This window comes from Lonchura striata, chromosome 20 (genome assembly GCF_050655825.1).
Source record: "Lonchura striata isolate lonStrDom1 chromosome 20, ASM5065582v1, whole genome shotgun sequence".
Taxonomy (NCBI): Eukaryota; Metazoa; Chordata; class Aves; order Passeriformes; family Estrildidae; genus Lonchura; species Lonchura striata.
This window is the reverse complement of record NC_140722.1, coordinates 2,016,603-2,039,434: the sequence shown is the minus strand read 5'-3', so window position 1 is coordinate 2,039,434 and position 22,832 is coordinate 2,016,603. Positions and strand designations below refer to the sequence as shown.

General features: G+C 54.7%; 2 protein-coding genes across 3 annotated transcripts in view; one reads left to right on the top strand and one right to left on the bottom strand.

Annotated features, from left to right (window-relative positions):
* Positions 1-225: 225 nt before the first annotated feature.
* LOC110480276 (sacsin-like) lies at positions 226-16,003 on the bottom strand. Its single transcript, XM_031506566.3, has 7 exons — positions 15,851-16,003; positions 13,738-13,825; positions 13,461-13,563; positions 13,058-13,204; positions 11,345-12,677; positions 11,002-11,090; positions 226-10,523 (listed from the first exon to the last, which is right to left on the bottom strand). The coding sequence occupies exons 1-7, from the start codon at positions 15,871-15,873 to the stop codon at positions 478-480; spliced, it is 11,829 nt and encodes a 3,942-aa protein (XP_031362426.3). The 5' UTR covers positions 15,874-16,003; the 3' UTR covers positions 226-477.
* The window catches only part of LOC110480277 (osteoclast-associated immunoglobulin-like receptor), a 20,524-nt gene continuing 13,684 nt past the window's right edge, over positions 15,993-22,832 (top strand). Inside the window, exons 1-2 of one of the 2 annotated variants that reach the window (XM_085557905.1) lie at positions 15,993-18,807; positions 21,904-22,797. In XM_085557905.1, coding sequence (XP_085414031.1) covers positions 22,767-22,797 — 31 coding nt within the window. In that variant the 5' untranslated portion in view covers positions 15,993-18,807; positions 21,904-22,766. Of the gene's footprint in view, positions 22,798-22,832 lie in introns of both variants that reach the window. The other variant, XM_085557906.1, reaches the window with a different exon arrangement.

The window sequence follows — 22,832 nt, the reverse complement described above, 5'->3', positions numbered from 1 at the left end:
AATTGGTGAGTGATCTCCCTGACCTGTGGGATTTTTATCACATTTTCTTTTCCTTTTCAGTCAAAGAGGGGAAGTAATGGAGTGGCTCAGTGAGCACCTGGCTAGCCAAAATTGACCAAACACAGTTCTCCAAACTCCCTCATCAACCCCTCTACCTTTTCCACACCTATTGCCCATGACTTCTTCATGTCCCTGACTCCACTGTCAGTGAAGGGTCTTCCAGCATTGCAGCATTTATTTTGCACTTTATTTACTGCACACTCAAGACATGCCAATGTCACAGGCAACTCTGTGATGTCCAGTGGTCTGGGCCCTGGTCTGCCACCTAAACTCCCCTGCCAGGGCTGGACAGTCTGGAATGGCCTGTGGCAGGTTTGTGGCAAGTCCACGGCGAGTCCACAACAGGTCCATGCTGGGTCTCTGATGGGCACCTGATGGTCCTTTGGCCCAGGTGCTGTGCGCCTTGGTAGGGACCTGTCACTTTCTGCCCACATGGTCCTTCAGTGTTACCAGCACTTTTTGTGCCCGCTTCAGGACCTCCTCCTCATCCACACTGGGGAAGGCCTCACTGGGGGTCACAGGAAAGGGATGGTAACTCGGGTACTGTGTGGCCTTGCCGTCCATACCACAGTCACACAGCCACTGCATGTCCAGGACAAGGCCACTCAGCTCCGGCTCCTCCACCTCCAGCCTTTTGGCCATACCCATCAGCCCCCTATGGCCCGCAAAAGCTTCACCACGGCAAAGTACGGCCGCCACCAGTGCCTTCTCCAGGGCCTGGTGCACTTTGAAGAGCACCCAGTTGGGGCAGCAGTGCTGGATGTCATTGCGGGCTGCCTGCAGGTCACTCGTGGCCTGACACAGCCAACGCAGGGCCTCGGGGACGGATGGAGTCAGGCCCATGAGCTCCTGGCTGCTCAGCCAGGAGCCACAGCCTCCCTGTCTGTGGTGCTGGGCAGCATTCCCAGGTTTGTATGGGACTGACACCTTTGGCCCCCTGACACCAAGCAGAGGCCTCAAGGTTGGCAAGCTGGGATCCTTCCATGGATCAGCTTCAGCCTCCTCCTGCAGCCTTTTCTCTGGCTCTGGTGCAGTACGCACCAGTGCCACATTGTTCTCCTCCAGAACCAAGGCCACGTCCTGTGGCTCCTGGCAGACCAGCATTTCACGCAGCACAGACAAAGCACGTGCCTCCAGCTGCCCACCCAGGATGTTATTGATCTCCTGTGCCAGTGTCTCCACGACCCTCAGTTGCTGCCGGTTCAGCACCATGTCTGCATGCTGGATGTAGAAGAGCCGCTGAGCACCACCAGACAGGCACACATGGATAACTTGTGACTGGGAGCTGCCCTCCACCTTTGCCCCTCTGTGCACCAGCACAGTGCAGATGTCCTTGCAGCACTGCACTTTCACCTGTTCCACTGCAAAGCCACCATCCCCCTCCATTCCCATCATTGCCTTGGGGGTTTGCCAATGGAGCAGGGACTCCAGCCCCAGCCTAAACCACGGGGATACCAGCAGCATCTGGAGACGCCTCTGCACAGTGCACTGAGAGCCGTAACGACATGGCTGAGGACTACCCTCCTCCAGCTGCTTCTCTGTCACCTCTGAGAGCGCCCGTGGCCGCAGGTGTGCTGGCAGCCTTTGCAGCAGCCACCTGACATTACACCCAGACACTGGCAGCGCAGTCATGAACACAAAGGTCTTCTCTAGGGCCTGAGAGGTCTCTGAGGACACACAGTCATTGAAGCACAGTCTGTGGGATGCCTCCAGGCAGTCAGCAGTGCTCAGCAGGTACAGCTCAGCCACAGCAGAGCAATCGGGGGGCTCTGGTTCCTCCCGCAGCAGCTGGAAGAAATGCCGTGTAGCCACCAGGACTGTCTTCTTCTGGCTACTGGAAAGGCTTCCAGTGCCATGGCTCTCCTGGTAGATTTGGGCCAGGACACGGGTGTAGTGAGTCAGTGTGGGGACCAGGACGACGCCAAGGTGTTGCAGGAGATCCCCAAAGGCAGCCACGTGGGGGTGAGGCGTGAGGAGGTAGGGGTAAAAGTCAGCCTCGTCCGGGAGTGCTGTCACCACCTGCCATGGCCTGGCCATGTCCTGTGACTTGGCCAGCACCACAGGCAGCTCAGCCAGGTGCTCTGCGTCCACCTCCTTCAGATGGGTCTGCAGGAAGCTGTACATGCTATGGAGCACTCTGGCCCGTGTGCTTACCTGCAGTTGTGTCGAGCAGGCTGCCCTGCACACATGCTCCAGGTTGGCCACCACCAGGGCAGTGGGTATCTCTACAAGGACTTCCATGGTCTTCAGGGACTTCTCCTCAAGTTCAAGGGATTCTGGCAGGAGGGTGGCTGATGTCCACAGGAGCTCAGCCACATTTTTGCAGTAGGAAATGCTGCCTTTCAGAGCCACGGCCTTAGTGCAGCCTGCAAAAGGAGGGTGGAGGTTCATCAAGTTTGGGGGGATATCCAGTGGAGGCAGGAATTGGATTGAGGCAATTTTCCTCAGGAAACACATTGACTCAGGATTTTCCAACAAGACTGCAAGTTGCTTGAGCATCTCCTGCTGTCGCTCCAGCAGTTCTGCAGCATGGCACGTAGCCTCAGTGGCTTCATGCTCTATCTCCTCAGCCAGTGCCACAAAATCCTCTACAGAGAGGCTGGTGCGGACACCTGCCATAAGGAAGAAATCCACAATTTCTTTGCAGTTCAAAGGTAGCTTATTAAAGAAAGACTTAGGCACAAAGCGGTTTTGGAGCCGCAGGGTGTGGAAGAAGGGCATGTCATGGTAGAAGTAGGAGGCCAGGCGCAGTGTTCCATGGGCATCTGGTATAAAGGCCACCTTCTGAAAAGCTGCCACAATAGCGTCCATGCTCTGAGTGGAACAGCTGGGTTTCAGGAAAAAGAACAAGCGTACCGCTTCCAGGAGGTCTTGCTGTGTGAGCTGGGCCAGCCGGGGAAGTACCACAGTCACAAAGAGCTCTTGGTCACTGGTGAACTCCCACTTCAAAGGCTTGGCCAGCCATTTGTGGTCCAGGCTTGGTGTGAGAAGCAGCATGTCTTTGTCCAACTCGTACAGGGTTTGGGCACTCGAGGGCACTAGCAGGTACTGTCTGCAGAGAAACAGCACCTTGCGGTAGGGAGCCACAGCTACGTAGCCCCCCCCAAACTTCTGGAAGAGAGGCAGATACTGGAGCTGCTCCAGTGCACATGAATCCAGCTTTCCATCCTTGAAAAACCTTAGCAGGGCTGACACGTCCTGCTCCCCTAAATCCCCCCAGCACAGATCAGCTCTTGTGTCTGCCAGATGAGCCACTACAGCCCTGGGATCTTTGACCTGCAGTGTCCTTGGCTTCAGGCAATGGTAAGCAAAACTCCAGGGAAGCAAGGACTGCTGGAGCACAGGGATGCCCAGTTTGTGCAGCACCTTTTCCACTTTAGAGTGACACTCAAAAAGAACCTTGGAGAGAGACGATAGTGGCAGTAGGTGTTTCGCGTCTGTCTTACTCCTCTGAGTAGGCAGCACTGCCATATTCTGGAGATGATTCATTAATGACTTCATGTCCACCTCTGAGGTCCTAGGGTGGACCATCTTCTCAAAGAAGGTCCACAGCCCCACGAGCCACTTTTCCCCCTCTCTGATCCACTCCAGCTGACCCAATGCCTCCTGGATGAGTGGTGTGGCCTCTGGGAGGTCAAGCTCCTTCACAAAGTAAGGTGGGATCCATTCAGGAATACACTTTTGGGCAAAACGGTGGCTGTGCTTGGGGAAGAGGTGGGCAAAGGAGTTCTTGAAGACAGGGTGGTGGATGCTGAAAGCATTCAGAAGACCATCTTCTGTGGCCAGCAAGGGCAGGCCTTCCAGGTCTGCCTTGTCCCCCTCCCTGTGAGTACCTTGGGAGTGCCTATTCCATCCTGTTAAGTATTGCAGCAGGTAGAGGCAGCTCTCTGGGGTCCTCAGGGGTGTCTCAGCCAGCCTGCAGGGCACAGGCAGAGCCAGGGCCTTGAGGAAGCACCGGAGAGAGGCTGGCCCTAAGACCACAGCATTCACCTGGGCTTCAATGAACCCCTCGTGGATCTGCTGCAGGTGGGTGAATGCTGGAACCAATTTCATGTTCAGTTGCTGCAGCACTTCCTGGACTTCTGGCTGAGGCTTCTCCTTGAGGAAGTACGGCTCTGTTAGTATGTCCCCTCCACCTGGAGATGCCCATGTTATTCTCACCATGACAGATGACTTCCTGTGGTACACAGGCACCAGGGGCAGGCGTGCATGACTGATGTGCTTGTAGACCTCTCTCACCATGCCTTGGAAGATAGGTAACACCCTTTTCATAACAGGGAAAAACTGGAGCAAGTGGGAGTCCAGGTGCTGCTGGCAGAGTTCCAGGGACCTGTACTGGAGCTTTTCTTGCTCCAGGGCTTTCCACTGCCTGGAGAGAAAGTAACAGTACAGTGGAGCCACCAAGCGCCGGAGCAAGAAGTCATTCCAGGCTGCCCCTGTGCCGCCTTTGTCCCAGTGGAGACTGCACCTGGCCGCATCTACAGAGAAGTTAGCATTGATGTGCACAGGCAGCCCAGTGATCAAGGGCAGTGGGAGGGTGCAGAAGGCTCTGCCCGTGACTTGGTTCAGAGGCTCCACGCAGGCAGCCACAGCCCCATAGGGCAGCCATTTAAGCACTGGAGACTCCTCAGCTCCACCTTGCACCCCAATTTGGGCAATCACCCTCCACAAACTTGTGGTCTTAGCCATGCTACTTTTGACTTTCATGGTATAGGAGAGAGAGGTCGGGCTGTTCCCATCCACGGCTTTGCTTAATCTTGCTTGAAAATCCTGTCTCAACTTTGCATCTTCCTCCGTGACCTCCGTGCTCACCCGCAGCTTCTGCACCAACTCTTTCCCAGCTGGGGGGATCTCAGAGAAGATGATGGTGTTGACATGCCGGAGGAAGAGCACCAAGTCCTCACCTTCCTTAGCCAGTGTTTCTTCCATGTCCTTGAGGTCTTGGTCTCGCACAACCATGTCAGACACCCTGGACTTGGCAGCCTCACCTGCAGTGCGGAGCGGCAGCCGGAAAAGGACGCCCTGTTTCAGGTTGAAGAAGGATGGTAGGAAGGTGTCATAAACGTCTGGAAAATTTTTCTTGAAGTCAGTGTCAACAGCAAACATGCTACCAGGCTTTGCAGTTGTGGCTGTGGGCACGTAGTAGAGATGGGGATCAGAGACACACAGGGTACTGTCTGCAGTCAGGAAAGCTGGGCAGTCAGTAAAGTGGTAGACAGTGTTGAAGCCAAGGCCATATTTGCCTGTGACATCCTGCCGGCCTTGCTTGCCACCCACCCCCAGATGCTGAATACCCTCAATGTCGTGCTCCTGGAAGGGGCGGTCGTTGTAGATGCAGAGGGCAGGGCCCTGCAGGATGTTCCATTTCTCACTAAAAGTGGCCTTTGCTGGGTGCTGCCGGCGGTCCCACACGAAGTGCACGAGCCCCGCACCAGCATCATCTGCATTCTGGAGCATCTCCTTGAGCATATCAGGAGCGGACTCAGAGTACTCCTTCAAGATGTTCTTCAGTCGTGTTGGCAAATCTTCATGGGCACCAAATGGCTGTGCCCAGAGGCTCAGGTGATCAGTGATGAGTTCACTCCTCTCCAGTGCTCGGTGGCGTATGGTGGCCACCCCACAGCGCAGAGCTGCATCTCGGGACAGCTGTTTATGACACAGCAGGACATCTCTGTCCAACGGCATCCATGGTGCATCATTGAAGTAGAGCTTGTACCATGGGTGCAAAATGCCCTCCTCATCAGGCAGAAAGGGTTGCTGGGTGTGGCAGGCATCTGGCTGGGTGCCATCTTCCATCAAGCCACAAGACACCAGCCGCAGGGCCAGATCCAGCTCCGTGGCCGGCAGTGGCTTTCCAGCATGTGTCTTTGCCAGGGTGCAGAGCACTTGGGCATAATCATCCCAGGTGAATGTGTGGCGCAGCCCCACACACTCCCAGAGCTCTCTGTAGGGCTTGTACTGCTCTTGCAGCTGATGAAGGTATGGAGCAGCCTCAAATGACAGTTTCTCAGCCACAGCTGTGACTGGCACAAAGCAGGAGCCCATCAAGATGAAGGGCTCTCTGGAGTCCACTGCAGAAGCTACCTCATCCCAGCTGGAGTGATGTTCCCGGAGCATCATGTTCAGGTGCTTGTAGCAGCAGTTGGTGCTGTACTGCAGGGTCTCCAAAGGGAGAGTGTTGGAGAAATGTCTGAGTGCCCGCAGCTGCTCAAGGACCTGAGCTGATGGTATCTGCCGGTCCAGCCCCAAGAAGGATGCTACCTCCTCGGAGAGGCTGAAGTTTTTCCCCAGCATTTTAGGAGCCAAGATGGGCTTGGTGAGTCCCACTAGTGGGTCATGGAGGTGATGGTAGAGCTGGGCAGCTGGCAGCAGCACAGACTCGCCATTGTGCAGTACAGCAGGGAGGAAGGGCACAGTCTGGAAAGTGGCCTGCAGGGTGTCGTTTGTTCTCTTCTTCACTGCATCCTGAAGTAACTCGAGGATGCAGGCAGCCCTCTGGCAGCCCTGGGCAACATTCTTGGTCCAGAGAAGCTGCACGGTCTTTGCCCTCTCCAGCAGCTCTGGCAAGGCTACGGTGTTCTTCACCATGCCCAGCCTCTCCAGTTGGCTTAGTCTCTCCAGGAAGGCATGCCCAGTGGGGAAGCGCCCATCCTCAGGGCTGTATAAAGGGGCAGCACGACCTCTGGGATGCACCAGGTGATTGATAAACTGTAGGTGGCCATGAGGGGTGGCAGGGATGCAGGGCACTGTCTGCAGCACTTTGTCCACATCCTCATGAGACATATCCAGCGCATGGAGCAGCAGCAGGTTTCGGTCAATGTCAGGGAGATTTTCCAAGTTTGGAAGCACAAGCTCACAGAGAAAGCGCTTCCAGTCATAGGTTCCAGCATCCAGTGCCTTCCCAAGGCCCTCCTGCACCTTCCCAGGCAAGGCCACAGCCAACAGGGGATGGGGCACGGTGATGGCAAAGACTCGCTGCGCCACAGTACCCAGCTTAGGGTGTCTCTCCACAGTCTGGTGCAGGAAGCAGGCGTCCTGCAGTGAGCACCAGGAGTGGCCATCGGAAAAGAGCCTTGGGCCACTCCTAGCTGCCACAGCCTGGTAGAAACCAGTCACAGCCTCTGTAAAGGGGTAACGGGCAGTGCTAATGTCTGGCCAGAAGAGATGATACTCATAGTTCTTCAAGTCACCTGCCTCGTGCATGGCACGGAGATGGTCCAGTGCCCGCAGCCAGGCCACCGGCACGGCATTGTGGAGCAGCACCCGGTTCCACTTGCCCCGCTCCGCCGTGTCCCACAGCCCCTTGCGATTTGAGAGGATGCTGAAGGCCCCATGCAGGTGGACTGGCAGCCCTGAGATGACAGGCATGGGAAGGTGGCAGAAAACTTGCCCCTTCTCAGCATCCAGATGTGGCACCCACTTGCCATCTTTGGCAGGGGCAAGAGGAAGGGCCACACCAGCCATGGGAAGTGGAGGATGGAGTCCTGCCTGTGTGTTCTGGTGAAACAGTTCCAGCAACTCCCCATCACCCTGACACACCAAAACTAGGTAGTGCCACACTGTCCTGGATTCCTCCTCACAGAGGAGGATCTGCTCAATGGCTGCCCAACTTGGGGGATCCCCAGGGGACTCCAAGCCTCGGATCTCCTTTCGCTGCAGTATGGCCAAAGGCATGGTATCCTCTGCAGAAGTGGCTGTGTCTGGCAGCATCTCCAGAGACAGCTCCCTCACGTTCTTCAGAAAGAGCAGCAGGAGCCTGTTAGAGCCAAGGAAAGCAGTCCCAAGGGACTGGATGCGCTCTGTACCAAAGGCCTCAGAGCAAATCTGCGATGTTACAGCTTCCTCTTCAGTGCGAAAAGGCAAGCGGAAAAGGCTCCCTGGAAAGGGTCCTGGCTCAGGCAGGCAGCAACCAAAGATACCGTGGTAGGGCTGGAACTGCTCAGCAAAGACACGGAGAATGCGTGGCCGGCTAGAGAAGTCCAGGCGGATGCCAGGAGACCCGGCCCTGGGGATGTGCTTGCTCAGATGGGTGCCATTGGGATCAAAGATGAGCAGTGTCTCCCAGCTCAGCACTGCTGGCACATCTGTGACACGGTAGACAGAGCTGAAGCCCAGACCAAAGCGCCCAATCTGGCCTGCCTGGCGCTCCTTTGTGGCAGCCCCAATCCGGGTGATGTTCTGGAGGTCATCCTCTGAGAACAGGGCATTGTTGTAGGCCCAGAGGGCTGGGCCATGGCAGGCAGCCATGCCTGGGTCTAGCAGCCCAGACGTGACCGTTCTGTGGCACCGTAGGTCCAGGAGGAAGCGGCATACAGTAGCGCCGGCATCCTCTGCATTCTGGACCATCTCCGTGAAGAGGTCGCCCTCCTCGCCGTACTCCTGGAGGATGTTGCGGAGGCGTAGGGTGATGGGCTCCGAGGGGCCACAGGCTGTGAATGGCTCCGGGCCCAGCACCCGTGTACTGAGACGCTCCGTGCCCAGGAACATGGCTGTGCTGGAAGGCACTGCCTCATGCACCACCTCTTGAACATCCTCCTCTTCCTCCAGCTCCATGTCCAGGTACACGGCAGAGGCAGCTGGACGGAGGGCAAAGCCCAAGCCCTGCGGGATCCTCACAGGAACTGGCACAGTGCCCTTGCCCTGGTGGCCCCGTCCCTTCAGCCACTCCAGGACTGCTACAACCACCTGCAACTCTGTGGCAGTGCCCGCTCTGGAGCTGCGCCTGTCTATGTCCTGCCCCAGGGAGCACAGGGCTGACACTGCCCTCTCCTCACTCACCCCTTCCGCCACCCCCCAAGCCCTGAAGAGGCAGCTGTAGGGCAGGAAGTCAGGGGGCACCCGGGGCACCAGCAGCCCCAGCTCCAGCTTCTCAGGATAGCCCAGTACAGCATCATGTGGCCAGACAAACCCAGACTCAGTCCACACAACAGCACCATCTGGGGCAGTCCCAAAGGCCTTCAGGTTTTCCTGCATGTGCCAGTAGATGGGCTGGAGAGCGGGACCCACCTCTTCCATGTCCCTGCGCCCCGCCAGCTTTCTCAGCTGCTCCCACACTCTCTCCAATGGTGGGGTCTGGCTCAGCCCCAACTTCTCTGCCTCAGGCACAAAGGCATCAGTCAGGGGCATGGCAAGCCCCACCAGGGATTGGTACTGCATGGATCGCAGCTCTCTGGGGGGCAGGAAGGGCTGCCCAGGCTCTCCTGTGCACTTGGAGTGAGGTACCCATGGCAGGGCCTGGAGCTGCCTGAGCTCTGCAGCGCTGAAGCCATCCAGTGCCTTGGGCTGGTTGCAGACTGTGATCAGTGCCTCAGCCCTGTCCAAAGCTGCCGTGCCGCCCTGACTGACTTTTGCTGCAGCTTCCAGGATGTCTGAGGGCAGCAGGCACCCCTGACCATGCCGCAAGCCCACGGTCCTCAAGGCACGGAGGACAGATGGATTGTGGAAGGCAGCAGGAGGAAAGCGCTCGGGTGCCAGCAGGGCCTGCAAGGTGCTGTCACAGGGGTCGTAGAGGTCTTGCGGGCATGCGAGGCCATCAGGGGTCTCCAGGAAGGCCAGCTTGCTGCAGGCCTGCTGGAGCGGGGGGCTCTGTGCAAAAACAGTGTCTCCGTGCTGCAGTACCCAGAGCATAAGAGCCTGTGTCTCAGCCGCTCTCCCCGCATATGCACCTTGGGCCACGGCTCTGATGGCCTTCAGCATCACACAGGCTGCACTGATGAGGGGCCTCTGGAGCCTCTCGAGTAGCCGCCGGTCAACTTCATCCCGGCACCGCAACATGGCCTCTGGCAGCACCACACCTTGGGGCAGCTCCAGCTCTGGCTCCAGCGCCGGGGTGGCAGCGGCTGCCACCAGCTCCGTGGGCTGTGGGGTGGCCAAGCAGGGCAGTGGCAGAAAGAGGGGCAGAGCAGCCAGAGTGGCCATGTCCTGCTTGCTCAGGGATGGGACGTCTGCCAGATAGAGACGGAGGATGACCACATCTGCATCAGGAAGCGAAGCCATGCGGGAGGCCAGTGCTGCAGGCCCCTGCCTACCCAGGGCCCGCAGGGCATTGAGGGGGGATGGAGGCAGGACATAGCGGGACAGGGAGCGGTGCCACATGCTTGGTGGCACCACAGGGCAACCCAGAATCTCCAGCACAGAGGCCACAGCAAGTGGCAGGAGCTGGTCTTCCCATGCCTGGAAGATAAGACTGGATTCAGGTATCAGTGGAGCCAGACGGACAGTGGGGGCATCCAGTGAGGACAGAGCTATGAGAGGGAGCCTCTCCAGAGCGCCCAGGTCTTCTATGTGGTGGGCCAGAAATTGCCATAGGGCTGGGAACCAGGAGGCTGGGGGCTGGGGGGGGCCTTGGGCTGGGCACCAGGTCACTGGGGTCGAAGACTGGGATGTCCAGGTGGGGGGCAGAGCCAAGCGCAGGGTCTGTACAGTCACGGCTGGATCCAGCAGAACCAGGTTGGGGAAGAGACCTGTGTATGAGAGGCAGAGGCTGGACTAGAAACCTGTGGGACCTGGGACCTGGCAGGGAGGGAGACACAGGATGGGGGAAAAAGAACTGCAGGGGATGAGTGGCCCCTATGGGGGATGTGGGAGGACCTGGGCTCTGAAGGGATGGTGGATACCCTTAGTAGGAGCACAGAGAACCCAGAAAGCCCAGATGGGTGGGGATATAAGGAAGAGATGGGGGAAGTAAAAAGGTGTTAGGGGAACCAGTATTGGGGAGCACAGAGATCTTCAGATGAGGAACACAGTGAGACCCAGGACCCAAGGGAGCACAGAGGGGACAGAGGAATGTGGGAAGAACAACAAGGACATGGATCTCCAGAGAGACAGGGAGGTACAGGGGCTGCAGAGGAACCCAAGGTGTACAAGGTTGCCTGGGGATGTTGGGATTTAGGGGGGGCAAGCAGGGGATGTAAAAGTGGTCCAGAGACTCCTATCTCTTACCCTCCTTGGCAATGCCCCGCAGGAGGCTGTCCAAGTCTGGCTCCAGGTCTGAGGGCAGGAAGGACCCAGCCAAGCCAGGCAGGAGCTCCCTGTGGGAACAAACAGATGTGCTGGGGGACCAGAAGCGTAATGGGGAGCAGCTTTCTGGGCACCTGCCTAAGCTCCCACTTGGTGACACTAGGTGAGAGAAGGAGGGCAGTGAGGAGTCCAAATATCCAGGGCCAAATATCCAGGTTTGGCCGTGCGTCCCATTCCCAATTCAAGAGCAAGAGCTGTCACTGCGGGCAACTGGCTGTGCTGCCCACTCTGCAAGGAACGGAACTGCTGGGGGCTGTGGGCTCACCTGGGGCAGTCGGATGTGTCCACGTAGACAACGGCTGACACAGTTCCAAAGGCCACGAAGGTTCCATCGGCGCGAGGCAGGAGGGGGAGGCCCCGGAGCTCAGCGTGGCAGCCATCCCCGGCCACGTAGCGCAGCAGGCAGAGGCGGCCGGCAGCCGGGAGCTCCGCGGCCCCGTGGTGCCGCAGCACCTCCCGTACACATCCCGCTGTGGCCTCCCGCAGACCCTTGGGCATTCCCAAAGTCAGCGCTCTCCACACGTGGGGTGGGACCTCAGCCACGGTCTCCCCAGCTGCCACCAGCAAGGCCTGGATCGCCTGCCGTGTGGCTGCATCGCCTGCAGCCTCTGGCAGCAGCACAGCCTCGAGGGCCCGCAGCCGCCCTGCCGCCCCGTCTGCGGCCGGCAGCAGGACGGGGGCAGCCGCCAGCTCCTGGCACACACGGGTCACCAGGCTGTGGATCCGGCCAGAGCTCGGCGTGCGCTCGGGGTCTGGCCACAAGCTGTAGGCATCTGCACCAGGCAGCACCATGGCCACGGATGCCAAGTGGCTGTAGACCCGGGGCAGGAGGTCGAGCAGCAGAAGAGCATTCCAGCGGGCATCTTCCTCACCCTCCTCACCCTCCTGGGGCCAGCGGAGATGGCGGCGATCATCGGAGAGGGCAAAGGGAGCACTGGCATGGACGGGCAGCCCTGTGGCCGTCTCATCAGTGACTGGCAGTGGCAGGAAGCAGCAGAGCCGCCCTTGGCAGGACCCCTGGAGGGGGTGTGCCAGGCTCAGCTCAGGGCAGCACCCCAGCCGTCTGCCCAGATCCACAACTGGCCCCTCAGTGGCCCTGCCCGTGGCCACCAGCCACTCGCTGCCAGTACCAACCCCATCCCTGTGCAGGGCCACCAGGCACCACGCCAGACTCAGCCCCTCACCCCCCAACGGCACTGGGACAGGGAGAGGCTGAGGGGATGCCACAAGTGTTCCCATGAGTGTCTGGACCCCATCAGGGCCCACACGGTGCAGGGCCACACGACGGACATGGCGGAGGAAGAGGAGGGCAAGAGGGGCCTCTGTGAGGAAAGTCTGCATGAGGCTGCAGATGCGCTCAGCATTGGAGACCCCTGCAGCGATTTCTGAGGGCTGCCGGCGAAGGGGGAAGCGGAAGAGGGTGCCCTGGGCTGAAGCACGGTGCTGTCCCACAGCTTCCAGCCCAGCCCAGAAGGGCTCAAAAAGGCCAGGAAGGTCCTGGGCTTCAGAGACGTCCCAGCGCTTGCCAGCACCAGGCAGCACCTGGCATTCGGGGTCCAGCACCCCCAAGTATGGGGGGCTCAGCACACCTGGTAGGTCTGGAGACAAGGGAACCGTAAGGCCAAGATGACATGGACACCACTGCCTTCCCAGATCATCCCAAGACATCATAGCCCCAGATGCCCACCCAATGGCCCCAAGTTTATCCCCACGGTGCCTCCCACCATCCAAAGCTTAATCCCAACTCAGCAGTCCTCCCTCAGTTTGTCCCCCTAGCCCTGCTCTCCATTGCCAGCCAGCCTCCCTCCAGCCTCCTAATGCTTCAGGTTTCCAGGTTCAGGTTTCCTCACTTTGTACACAGCTCTCCATTTTGCACACCCCCAGTGCCCCCCAGTTCTCCCCAGCACCTGTAGTTTGGTGCCTTCAGTAAACCCACATCCCCAGTTCAGTCCCAGCTGGGGCTCCCAGTGCCACTCACCGGTGAGGTGGTAGACAGAGGTGAAGCCCAAGCCAAAGCGCCCCACGCTGCGAGGATCCTCCCGCTTGTGTGACACCCCTGGGCGCTGAATCCCTGTCCAGTCCCGGGGCGACATCACGGCATCGTTGTAGGCCAAGAGAGCTGGGCCTGGTGGTCAGCACCATCCGTGGGTAAGGGGGGAGTTGGGACATGGCATGGGAATTGTCATTCACACTCAGTGTTCCCACAAGCTCCAGTCCCACAAAACTCCCCTCAGTAGCACTGAGTCCTCCCAGTGCCCTCAGTGCTCCCAGCACATGCCAGAACCCCTCACCAGTTCCAGTTCCCCCAGTCCCTCCCAGCAGCAGCCAGTGCCCCCCGAGGGCTTTATCCCGTTTCTCCCGGTGCCCACAGTGCCTCTCACCCTGGGTGCCCTCCAGGCCCCCTCTGGTGATGTTGAATTCCCGCTCATCAGACACAAACACGACCTCCTTAGCGCCGGCATCGTCTGCATTCTGCACCAGCTCCTGGAATTAGAGATCAGTGCCCGGTCACCTGGGCCCTCCAGGCCCTGAGAACAGCATCAACCCTCTCTCCCAGCTGGGCACCAAGGCCCTGGGCTGGACAGGGACCAGTCGCACTGCCTGTGGTAACGCTGCCCCGCTGGGCAGGAGATCCCGGATGGGTGATGGGCATCTGACCTTGAGGATCTGCCCTCCGTCCGGGTACTTCTGCAGGATGCTGTGCAGGTAGTCAAGGAAGCTGGGTGCCCGCTGGCAGAAGGTCTCCCTGTAAAGCAGAGAGAGGGAGAGAAGGTGTGGGGGAGGCTCTGTAACCAAGATGCCCATGTTCTCCTTGGATCCCACGGGATGTGCCTCTCCTTGGAAAGGGTCAAGGACCCCATCTCCTTCCAGGACACACTGAAACAACCACCTCCAAGCATGACAAGTACACTTCCCCAAAGCCCTATCTCTTCCTGGGATGCTCCAGTGCATTGGTTTTGCCTGGGATAGAGTTAATATTCTTCCCAGAAGTGTGTCCAGGGCTACATTCAGGATTTAGCATGAGAACAGTGTTAGCTGCACACTGAGGTTTGAGTTGGAGCCCAGTCAAGACTTTTCAGTGTCCTGTGCTCTGCCAGCAAGGGGAGAGCATGGCCAGGACACCCAACCCAAAGTGGCCAGAGGGATATTTCGGACCACAGAATCTCCTGCCCAGCACAGTACTGGGAGGGGTTTGGCCAGGAGCCACCGATCACTGCTGTGGGATGGGTGGGACATTGATCAGTGGGGCATGAGCAACTATTGGGCATTACTGGTTTCTCTTGGGTTTTATTCCATTCTCTGTCCTTTTCATTCCTATTAGTAGCAGCAGTAATATCAATCTATTTAGTTTTGTTTCAATCATTAAACTGTTCTTGTGTCAGTTCAGAGGCTTTACCTTTTCTTTTTGATTCTGCCCCACTGGGAACAGCAAGTGGCTTTATGGTGTGAGCTGCGGGCAGGGGTTAAACTGTCCTGAGGGTTTGGGTAACCACAGAGTACAGCGAAGGGAAGGGGAAAGGGAAGGGGAAAGGGAATGGGAAGGGGAAAGGGAAGGGGAAGGGGAAGGGGAAGGGGAAGGGGAAGGGGAAGGGGAAGGGGAAGGGGAAAGGGAAAGGGAAGGGGAAAGGGAAGACTATGCTGGGAGACTTGTCTCATAGCTTGGCTCTCTCTGGAGAAAAGCCTAAGGTGTAATTATTGACAGTTCCCACTGGATGGCTCCCGAAGCCCAGCGGGGACGGCAATGCTGAGCACAGCCGGCAGCTTCGATTCAGCTCCAGCCGTTCTCTCCCGTGTTACCAACCACAACAGAATAATAACCTTAGCCCAGAGCCAGGGAGGATGAACATTCCCACGGGATTGCACGCACCAGGAAGGGTTTTTATAAAGTGCACCTGTGAGTGCATGGGCAGGAACTCTGAGACCAAACTGTGACCACAGCTGTTAAAGAAATACAAGAGATGCTCACAACAACTTTGTTTTAACACACTCTGCTCAGATCTCTTGTTATCTCAACTCTTTTTGCCCCAGTTGAGCACCAAGGACTGTCGTGCCTGAACCCCAGCCGGGAACTCAATCCCACACAGCTGCTTGCTGCTCTGGTGAGATGGGGGAGAGAATCCAGAAATGGTAAAGAATAGTTAAATAACTGAAACAAGACTAAATATATTGACATTACTGCTGCTACTACTATTAATAGTAATGGGAAGGAGAGAGAACAGAATAAAACCTGAGAGAAACCAGCAGTGCCCAGAAGTCGCTCATCACCCACTGACCAATGCCCAGCCTGTTCCCCAGTAGCAATCGGTGGCTCCTGGCCAACCCCCTCCCAGTTTCTGGACTGGGCAAGAGGTTCGGTGGTCCAGAATATCCCTCTGGCTGGTTTGAGGTGGGTCTCCTGGCCATGCTCCCCCTTGCTGGCAGAGCACGGGACACTGAAAAGTCTTGACTTGGAGTGAGCTCAACAGGGCTCCAACTCAGCGTGTTACAAACGTTGCTCTCACTTTGAATCCCCAACACAGCACTGGAGCAGCTTCTGGGGAGAAAATTATCTCTCTCCCAATTAAAACCAAGACATCCAGCAGCCCCCAGTGAAAAACCCTCCCTGTGAGCCCTGACCGCTGCAGTCCCCACCTCCCTCAGTCACCCTTCAGTTCTCCCCAGCACCCCTTGAGCCCCCTGCCCCACCAACGGCCCCTGTGACCCCCAGAACACTCCAGCCATGCCCTGTCTCCCCCCACAAACACCCAGAGGCGCCCCCAGACCCACTCACGCCTTCGGCTGCTTGAGGGCCATGGTGGGCACTGCGGGGGACCCCTGCCCACTCCTGGAGCAGCTGGAGCAGCCGCTGCTGCTGCCCGGTGCCGCAGCGCGCTGCTGGCGCTCGGAGCTCCGCTCCGCCCGTTGCTCCGCCTCCCTGGTCGCGTCTCCCGGACCGAGTTTCGATTTCCCGTTGCACACGCTCATTCGGGGAAATGTGCTTTTCTTTTTTCTTTTTTTTTTTTTTTTTTTTTTTTCTTCTTTTTTTTTTTTTTTTTTTCCCAAAAATAGCGGCGAGCAGCAAGGAGACTTGAAAGGCGGCGGGGAGGACCGGGGCAGGAACTTGCCTATAGAGCGGAGATATGGGAATGTGGATACCTGGATGGGGTATGGGAATGCATGGATGTTGGATAATACTTTTTTCGATTTAGAGATGGGGTAACTGAGAGGTGTTTAAAAAACTTTTATTCTAGTTTCAGTCTCATGAGAAGGATGAGACAATACAGATACTATAATTCACACCACCACAATCAGAAGCCAACTATTTCCTAATTACAAAACACTACAAATGTTTCTTGGCCTATCAGCTTTAGTCATGCTATAGATGCTTTAAAGCCAAGCATCTAAAATGACTCCTTGTGAAGTTTCTTGTGGAACCTGCATCTTTCATAGTTCTATTTCTCTAAAGTATCCAGTCTTATTTGCAAGGCCATCTTTTGAAACATTTCCCTAGCTCCATTTCTCTCTCAACAATATCTGACCTATTCCATGGCATTTCTAATTCAGCATTTCTTATCTCAAAGTTTGCATATGGATGCATACTGTGTGAGCCTTCTGTCAGGCCCTGAGAACTCTCTACAAATCCATTTCCCACATGTGGGGATAGCGCTACAGGGATATGGAAATGTGTAGGGATACACCTACAGGGATGTAGTATGTGAATACGTGGGGATATGGCTACAGGGATGTAGTATGTGAATATGTGGGGACACTGCTGTGGGCCCAGGGCCATCAAGTCCTGGTCTCCTGCCTCAGACTGGCCTGCAGAAGCACCTGAACTGTCCTGGGCCAAAGGGCTCTATCAAAGGGCTCATGGGACCATATGCAGAGCTCTTGCACTGTAGAGATCACGTAAGACAAATATCAGCCCCATGGACTGTTACAGACCATGTGGGGACCACACGACTTCACAAGGACACCACATAGAGGCTATGTGGACTGCAGAGTGAAGGCAAAAAGACCACAAAGACATGAGACCACTTGAAATGTATGAAGAAGGAGCCTGTAGGACACAGTGACTTGGGGCAAATGTAGGACAAATTTCAGGGGATGCAGTGAGGCACCTCTACAGGGAAGCCTCCTCAATTCTTCCTTCTTTCATCTTTCTGCTGAGTGCAATGGTGCTCACGTCAGTGCTCCACTGCTTTGACCCCTCTGCAGGCAGATTCCCATTCCTCCAAGATCCTCATCCCTGTGACCCTCAGAGCTGTGGTGGGACTGCAGATAGCCATGGGCCTCTGCTCCGTGTTTCCCCTCTGCAGGGAGGGGGATGAGCCCTGCAGTGCTGCCAGGAGCTCTGGCCAGCTGCGGGACAGTGGGACACACAGCTGCTGCTGCTGTGCCAGAGGATGGCATTGAGTTCACATGGAAGGCCAGGGAAGAGAGAAGGGGATGTTTGGGTAATGGCATTTGTCTTCCCAAGTCACTGTTACTGTGATGGAGCCAGTCTGTCCCGGGGATGGCTGAACCTGACAGTGGGAGGTGGGGAATTGTTGCTGCAGGCCCCCAGCTGGGTAATAATTAGCATTGACTCCATGATTCAGAAGGCTGATCAATTGTTTTATGTTATGTATAGTAAATATAATTCGCGCCATTCCTTGTATGAAATATGTAATATTGGATGCTTGTTAAATCATGCCCGTTGTATTAGTTCCTCCCTCCCCCCCCCCCCCCCCTTTTGCAGGTGAGACTGGGTGTATATTGGAAACTGATTTAAAAGTAAACGGATGTGGCCCGGCCGGGAGATGGGCCATGTCTGTGCTGATCGTCTGTGCTGATCATCCAAGATGGATATCATGGAAATACTCAGACAGATCCATGTGAATGAAGCCTTCCCTTAAACGCTCAACATTTAATTTTTTCTCCTCATCACCAAAAAGAAATCCTTATTAACATATGGACTCCGAATAGAAGAAAGGACTGATTGCTAAAATCTTGGCCTCAGGCGGAATTTTCCCTAGAAAAACCACTTGGGCCAAGATGGAGGTGTGTGGGCATAGGGGAAAACCTCTGCTGAGGCTGACTCCTTGTTGCACACCCAGGGTCGATTCCCAGGCTCGGCTCTGTCCTTTCCGTGTGGCTGGCTAGATAGAATTTGACCGCTAATAAAATTATGTTTATTTTTAATCTGGCTAAAATAAACTCTCATTTATAACACTTTATTATTCTAGTATCTCATAGTCTATTCTATTCTACTTCTATTACACTATATTCCCTTAGCAAGAGCTCTCACTCACTACTAACTCGAAAACCTGTGACTCCCTCTCCTGAGAGTCTGGACACAGCTGTAGATCCAATTGATCAATGAATCCAAACACCATCACCAGAATCCAATCAAGCAATCACCTTGGGTAAACAATCTCCAGAACACATTCCACATGGGCACAAACACCCAGCAGCAGCAAGGGAGATAAGGATTGTTTTGATCATTCTTTTCTCTGCTTCTCTCACAGCCTTCCCTGGGAAATACCTGGGAAAGTCTGTGCCTGCTCTCTGTGACCACAGAGCTGCTGCCATAGGGAATAAATCCTGTGGTTTGCTTTTCTTCCATGTGCAGCTTTCCCTTCCCTTATTAAACGACTGTATCTCAAACAGCAAGGGGCTTTTTTGTCACTTTGGCCATTTGATTCTCTCTACCATCCCACCAGGGATCGTGTGTAATTGCTGTCTGGGATTATACCATGACAGAAGGTAAGTAAAACGAGTTCTTCCCTCAATAGGTGCAATAAAATTGACCCTTCTCTTCCCTGCTTTTTCTCATGTGCTGGGCTGAGAGGTGGACAGAGCAAGCTGAGGCACCTCCTGGGCTGTTTGGAACAGTTTTTCATGTCTGGAGCAAAGTCTTCCTTGTAGTTCTCTGCAGAGGTAGCATGGCCAGGACAAACACCGGTGTTCAGAGATGAGGGATAGGGAGGGATCTAATTAGATAGTTATTCTCCAGCATCTTAGCTCTCAGAATTAAGGGAAAATTTGTAAAATTGAAACTGAAAATGAAAGGCAAAAATAGGCAGATCACAAGAAGAGGAAGTAGAACCCAAAACAAATCAGACATTATAATTGTTTTTTTTCTCTTTTGGAAAATGCATGTTCACTGAGAAATCAATAAAACCTGCTTGTAAGAAAGAATCAATTCTTATTTTTCTGAACTAATCTGAAACAACTCAGATGGAAAAAACATTTTCCTGTTGATATTTTCAACAAGAATATTTTACTATTTTATAATTCAAGATGATGCATTTATCACAGTATTTGAATTAATGCATAGTTTAAAGTATAACCAAAAAAAGAAGATAAAAATATCATTTACATAAAATATTTCTAAAATTTAATCTTAGGAATGTCTTCTCACTTGTCTTCTTGGACGGTATTATTTCCCAAGTTTTTAGCTTTTTTTTATCACAGTTCTAAAATTTGTGTGACAGGTAAAAAAATAATTTGTGGCTTAGCTTAATGGTTAAAATCTCAAAATGTCTGTGGCACAAATTATAGTCAATGTTGCACCATGTCACATTTTGGTTGTACTTCAGTGAACTGTGGGTTGATGCTGCTTGCCTTGGGAGCCTGAGTTTGCTGCTTCTCTTCAGCAGAGACAGGTGTAGAATGCTGTGAAGTCTGCCCTGACATTTCTAAAGTCACTTTCCTGGGAGGTCTGCTGCAGACTGGTCCTTGCTGCTCTCTGGCCTCGGCACTGGGAGACATGGCTGCAAGCTCACCTGGTGGTTTGTGAACAGGCAGGTAGATGCTTAGCTTGTCTGAAGATGCTTCTGCGTGTCTTTAGAGTTTGTAATTAAGACCTCCACCGACAGCCAGGGAGAATCCAGGTGGGAAGCGCTAGCCAAGGCCTGCGGGCTATCAGGTGTTATGAATGCAGTGGTCCCACCAATGAGTAGGTGGAAGATCATTGCTGGAGTCTGCTTTGCTGACTGGGAGCACTGCAGCAGTTGCTAGATTTTGCAGCAGGGGTAGTTTCTTGTGATATTTTCTTGTGAGGTTTGGAAACAGATTGTATTTCTTTATTCTTCCCTATTTTGTTCCTAGTATGGACATACTTCTGTTCTAGCCAGTGACTTGAGGCTACAGAATTAAACTGGGGAAGGTAGATGACTGAAAGGAAAATATTATGTGACAATGGTTTCCTTCAGGGCTGAAAATAGAAGAACCTACTGATTCACATATTTGCACTGTAGCCAAAAGTTTGCCTCGATTATTCTGATGGCTCCCTTCCAAGTCATCATATTCTGTGATTCTGAGGTGAGACTGTCCAATGGCAGAAAGAGCTAAACTGGCTGGGATCAGGAATGCTGGGGATATTGACTCCTGTCAGAGGGAGCCATTTCACTTGTCTTGTAGGCAATGCAGTTGCCGAGGAGCCACCTTTGGGCAGTAGAGGGAGGTGTAGCTGTAGCTGGGGGTGAAGCCCAGATCACAGGGGAGTTCTTTGGAGCTGCTTAAGTGGAGATGAGGAATTGTCTCCAGCCACATCTTTCCCTATTGCCTGTACAACCGTTTATGGTGGTGGGGCTCTGGGGTAGATTGTTCATTAAAGTTTTTGGTATTTAAGCTCAAATGTGCTTGCAGGGATACAGTAAGAGGTGCATCCTGTTGGTGCTGTTTGTGGGAGGCCCTTGTGCCTGTCCAGACCTGTGGGACTGGCTGTGTCTGTGTGTGACTCCACCTGTCCTCTGGGGACTCCATGACTGCTTGGACCTGGGGCCTTGGAGCTGTGGCAGCCTCCTCTTTCTCAGGCTGCTGGATCAGGCAACTCCTAACAGCGGTTATGGAGGGGGGAAAACTCTTTCCATGGTCCCATGCCCTGGATGTGCACCCAGAGGTCGGTCTCAGGCTGAGGGATGTGAGAAAAGGCCTGGAGAGGGGAGCAAGGATTCCAGTGTGCCCATGGATGGGCCCATGGCAATGCCACCAACATCATCCTGGACAGTGTGAGCCAAGCCAGAGCCACAGAATGGCCAGGGCTTGTTCTCCACTGGGCACTGGTGAGGCCAGAGTAGTTTGGTGTGGCCACTGGGGGCTGTGGGGTTGAAAGGAGGCTCTCCAAGGAGATGCTGATGCCTTTTTGGGGCTACCTAAAACCAGAGGCCAGACAAAATTAAGGGCATATTAAGCAATTGTATTCATTGAAGGGCCTTCAGGTACATTTTGGGCAGACAAAGCCCCCCAGGGGCTACACCCAAAATCGATTTTGGTTCACAGGTTTTTATACTTCTATAACTTTCATAAGTTTGATCCATTTGCATATTGGGGGCTAATCTTCCAATTACAGCTTCAGCTAATGAAGACATTTACCCCCAGTTTGCTCCCCCCAATTCACTTTTGTTTACATTTCTTGGGGCCTGAGACAGTGAGGTGTCCTTGATTGCCAGGCCTGGAGAGGAATTGTTGTGTCTGCCCAAAATGGGAAAGCAGCATCTCACACTGAATATGGAGTTTAGAGTTATACACTAAAGAATTTCAGGATTACAAATATATGAAAAATATAAAAGCTAAAATGCTAAGTCGTCAATGCCAAGAATCACTTGAGGCTGGGGGAGGCAAAGGGCAGGTAGACAGGAGAGAGGGCCAGAAGAGGCGCCCAGAACAGAAAAAGGCCATGGGGCACCCTGCTGCCAAAACTTCTCCTTGCCTATGGAATCTCCAAGGGAGAACAAAAGGGCTAAAGGGGGAAGAAAGAAAAGGGTCTGGAAGAAGTATAGCTTTGCCTTTTTCCCCTGGTTTGCACACATATAACCCCACCCACCCAGCCCTGAGCACTCCCTGTTTTTCCTCCAGGGACCAGTTGTGGCAGAGGTTGCAGGTGCAGAGGGATCAGGATGTGCTGCCTGCAGCTCACAGGAAGGCAGGGAGCTACAAACGCTGCCACCTTCAGAGCAGGACTCCTGGACAAGCTGCACGTGTCCCACACAGCCCCAGTGCCAGGATTCATCCGTTCCCTGTTTCATTAGCTCTTCATTATTGTCAAAGGGAGCTCTGCCTACATCACTGGCCAACCCAGAGAAGATGCAGCTGAGATGCACCTGGCTCCAGGAGTGGGTGGAAGGGAGCAGCTGTCTGGAATAAGGACCATCATTTGCTCCAGTGTGGGGCTGAGGGGTCTGGATGGATGAGGAGCAGGACCAACCCTGTGGGGTGCACCCAGACCTACAGGTAGGAAGTGTTGCTGTCCCTCCTGCAAAGACAGACACTGTAGCCCAGGAAAAGGCCAAAAAGGAAGTCAAGTTCCTTACCTCCTATTTCATTCTGCTGAGCCACCAAGCTTGTGGGTTTGTGGTTGCAAAACAACCCCCTATTTCATAATGCAGAGAAGAAGCCATTTCACCATCAAGTGACCGTCCCTAAGAAAGAGAAACAAAAAGTTCTGATAGCCTTTCGCCCAAGGTCTGCCAGAGCCTAAAACCTAAGCTGTCACAGGGGCCCAGCCCTGGGCATGTGACTGGGACGTTGTGGTCTCAGTTCAACCTTCCCAGCCCTGCAGTCGTGCTGCAGAAACCCAAGCCGTGGGACAGAAGGTGCCTTGTGACGAGGTTGTATCGGGAGCCACAAGAAGCCACGCAGCTGCTTCGTGCCTCTGGCCAGCACTTTGCTCTGAAGAAACCCTGCTTGAGCTGAATCCAGAGGGAGCCAAGAGAGACGTGATGCTGCCTGTGACCTGTGTGCTGGCCTTAGGTGAGTGCCAGAGGCTGTGGGGATTCCCAGAGGGC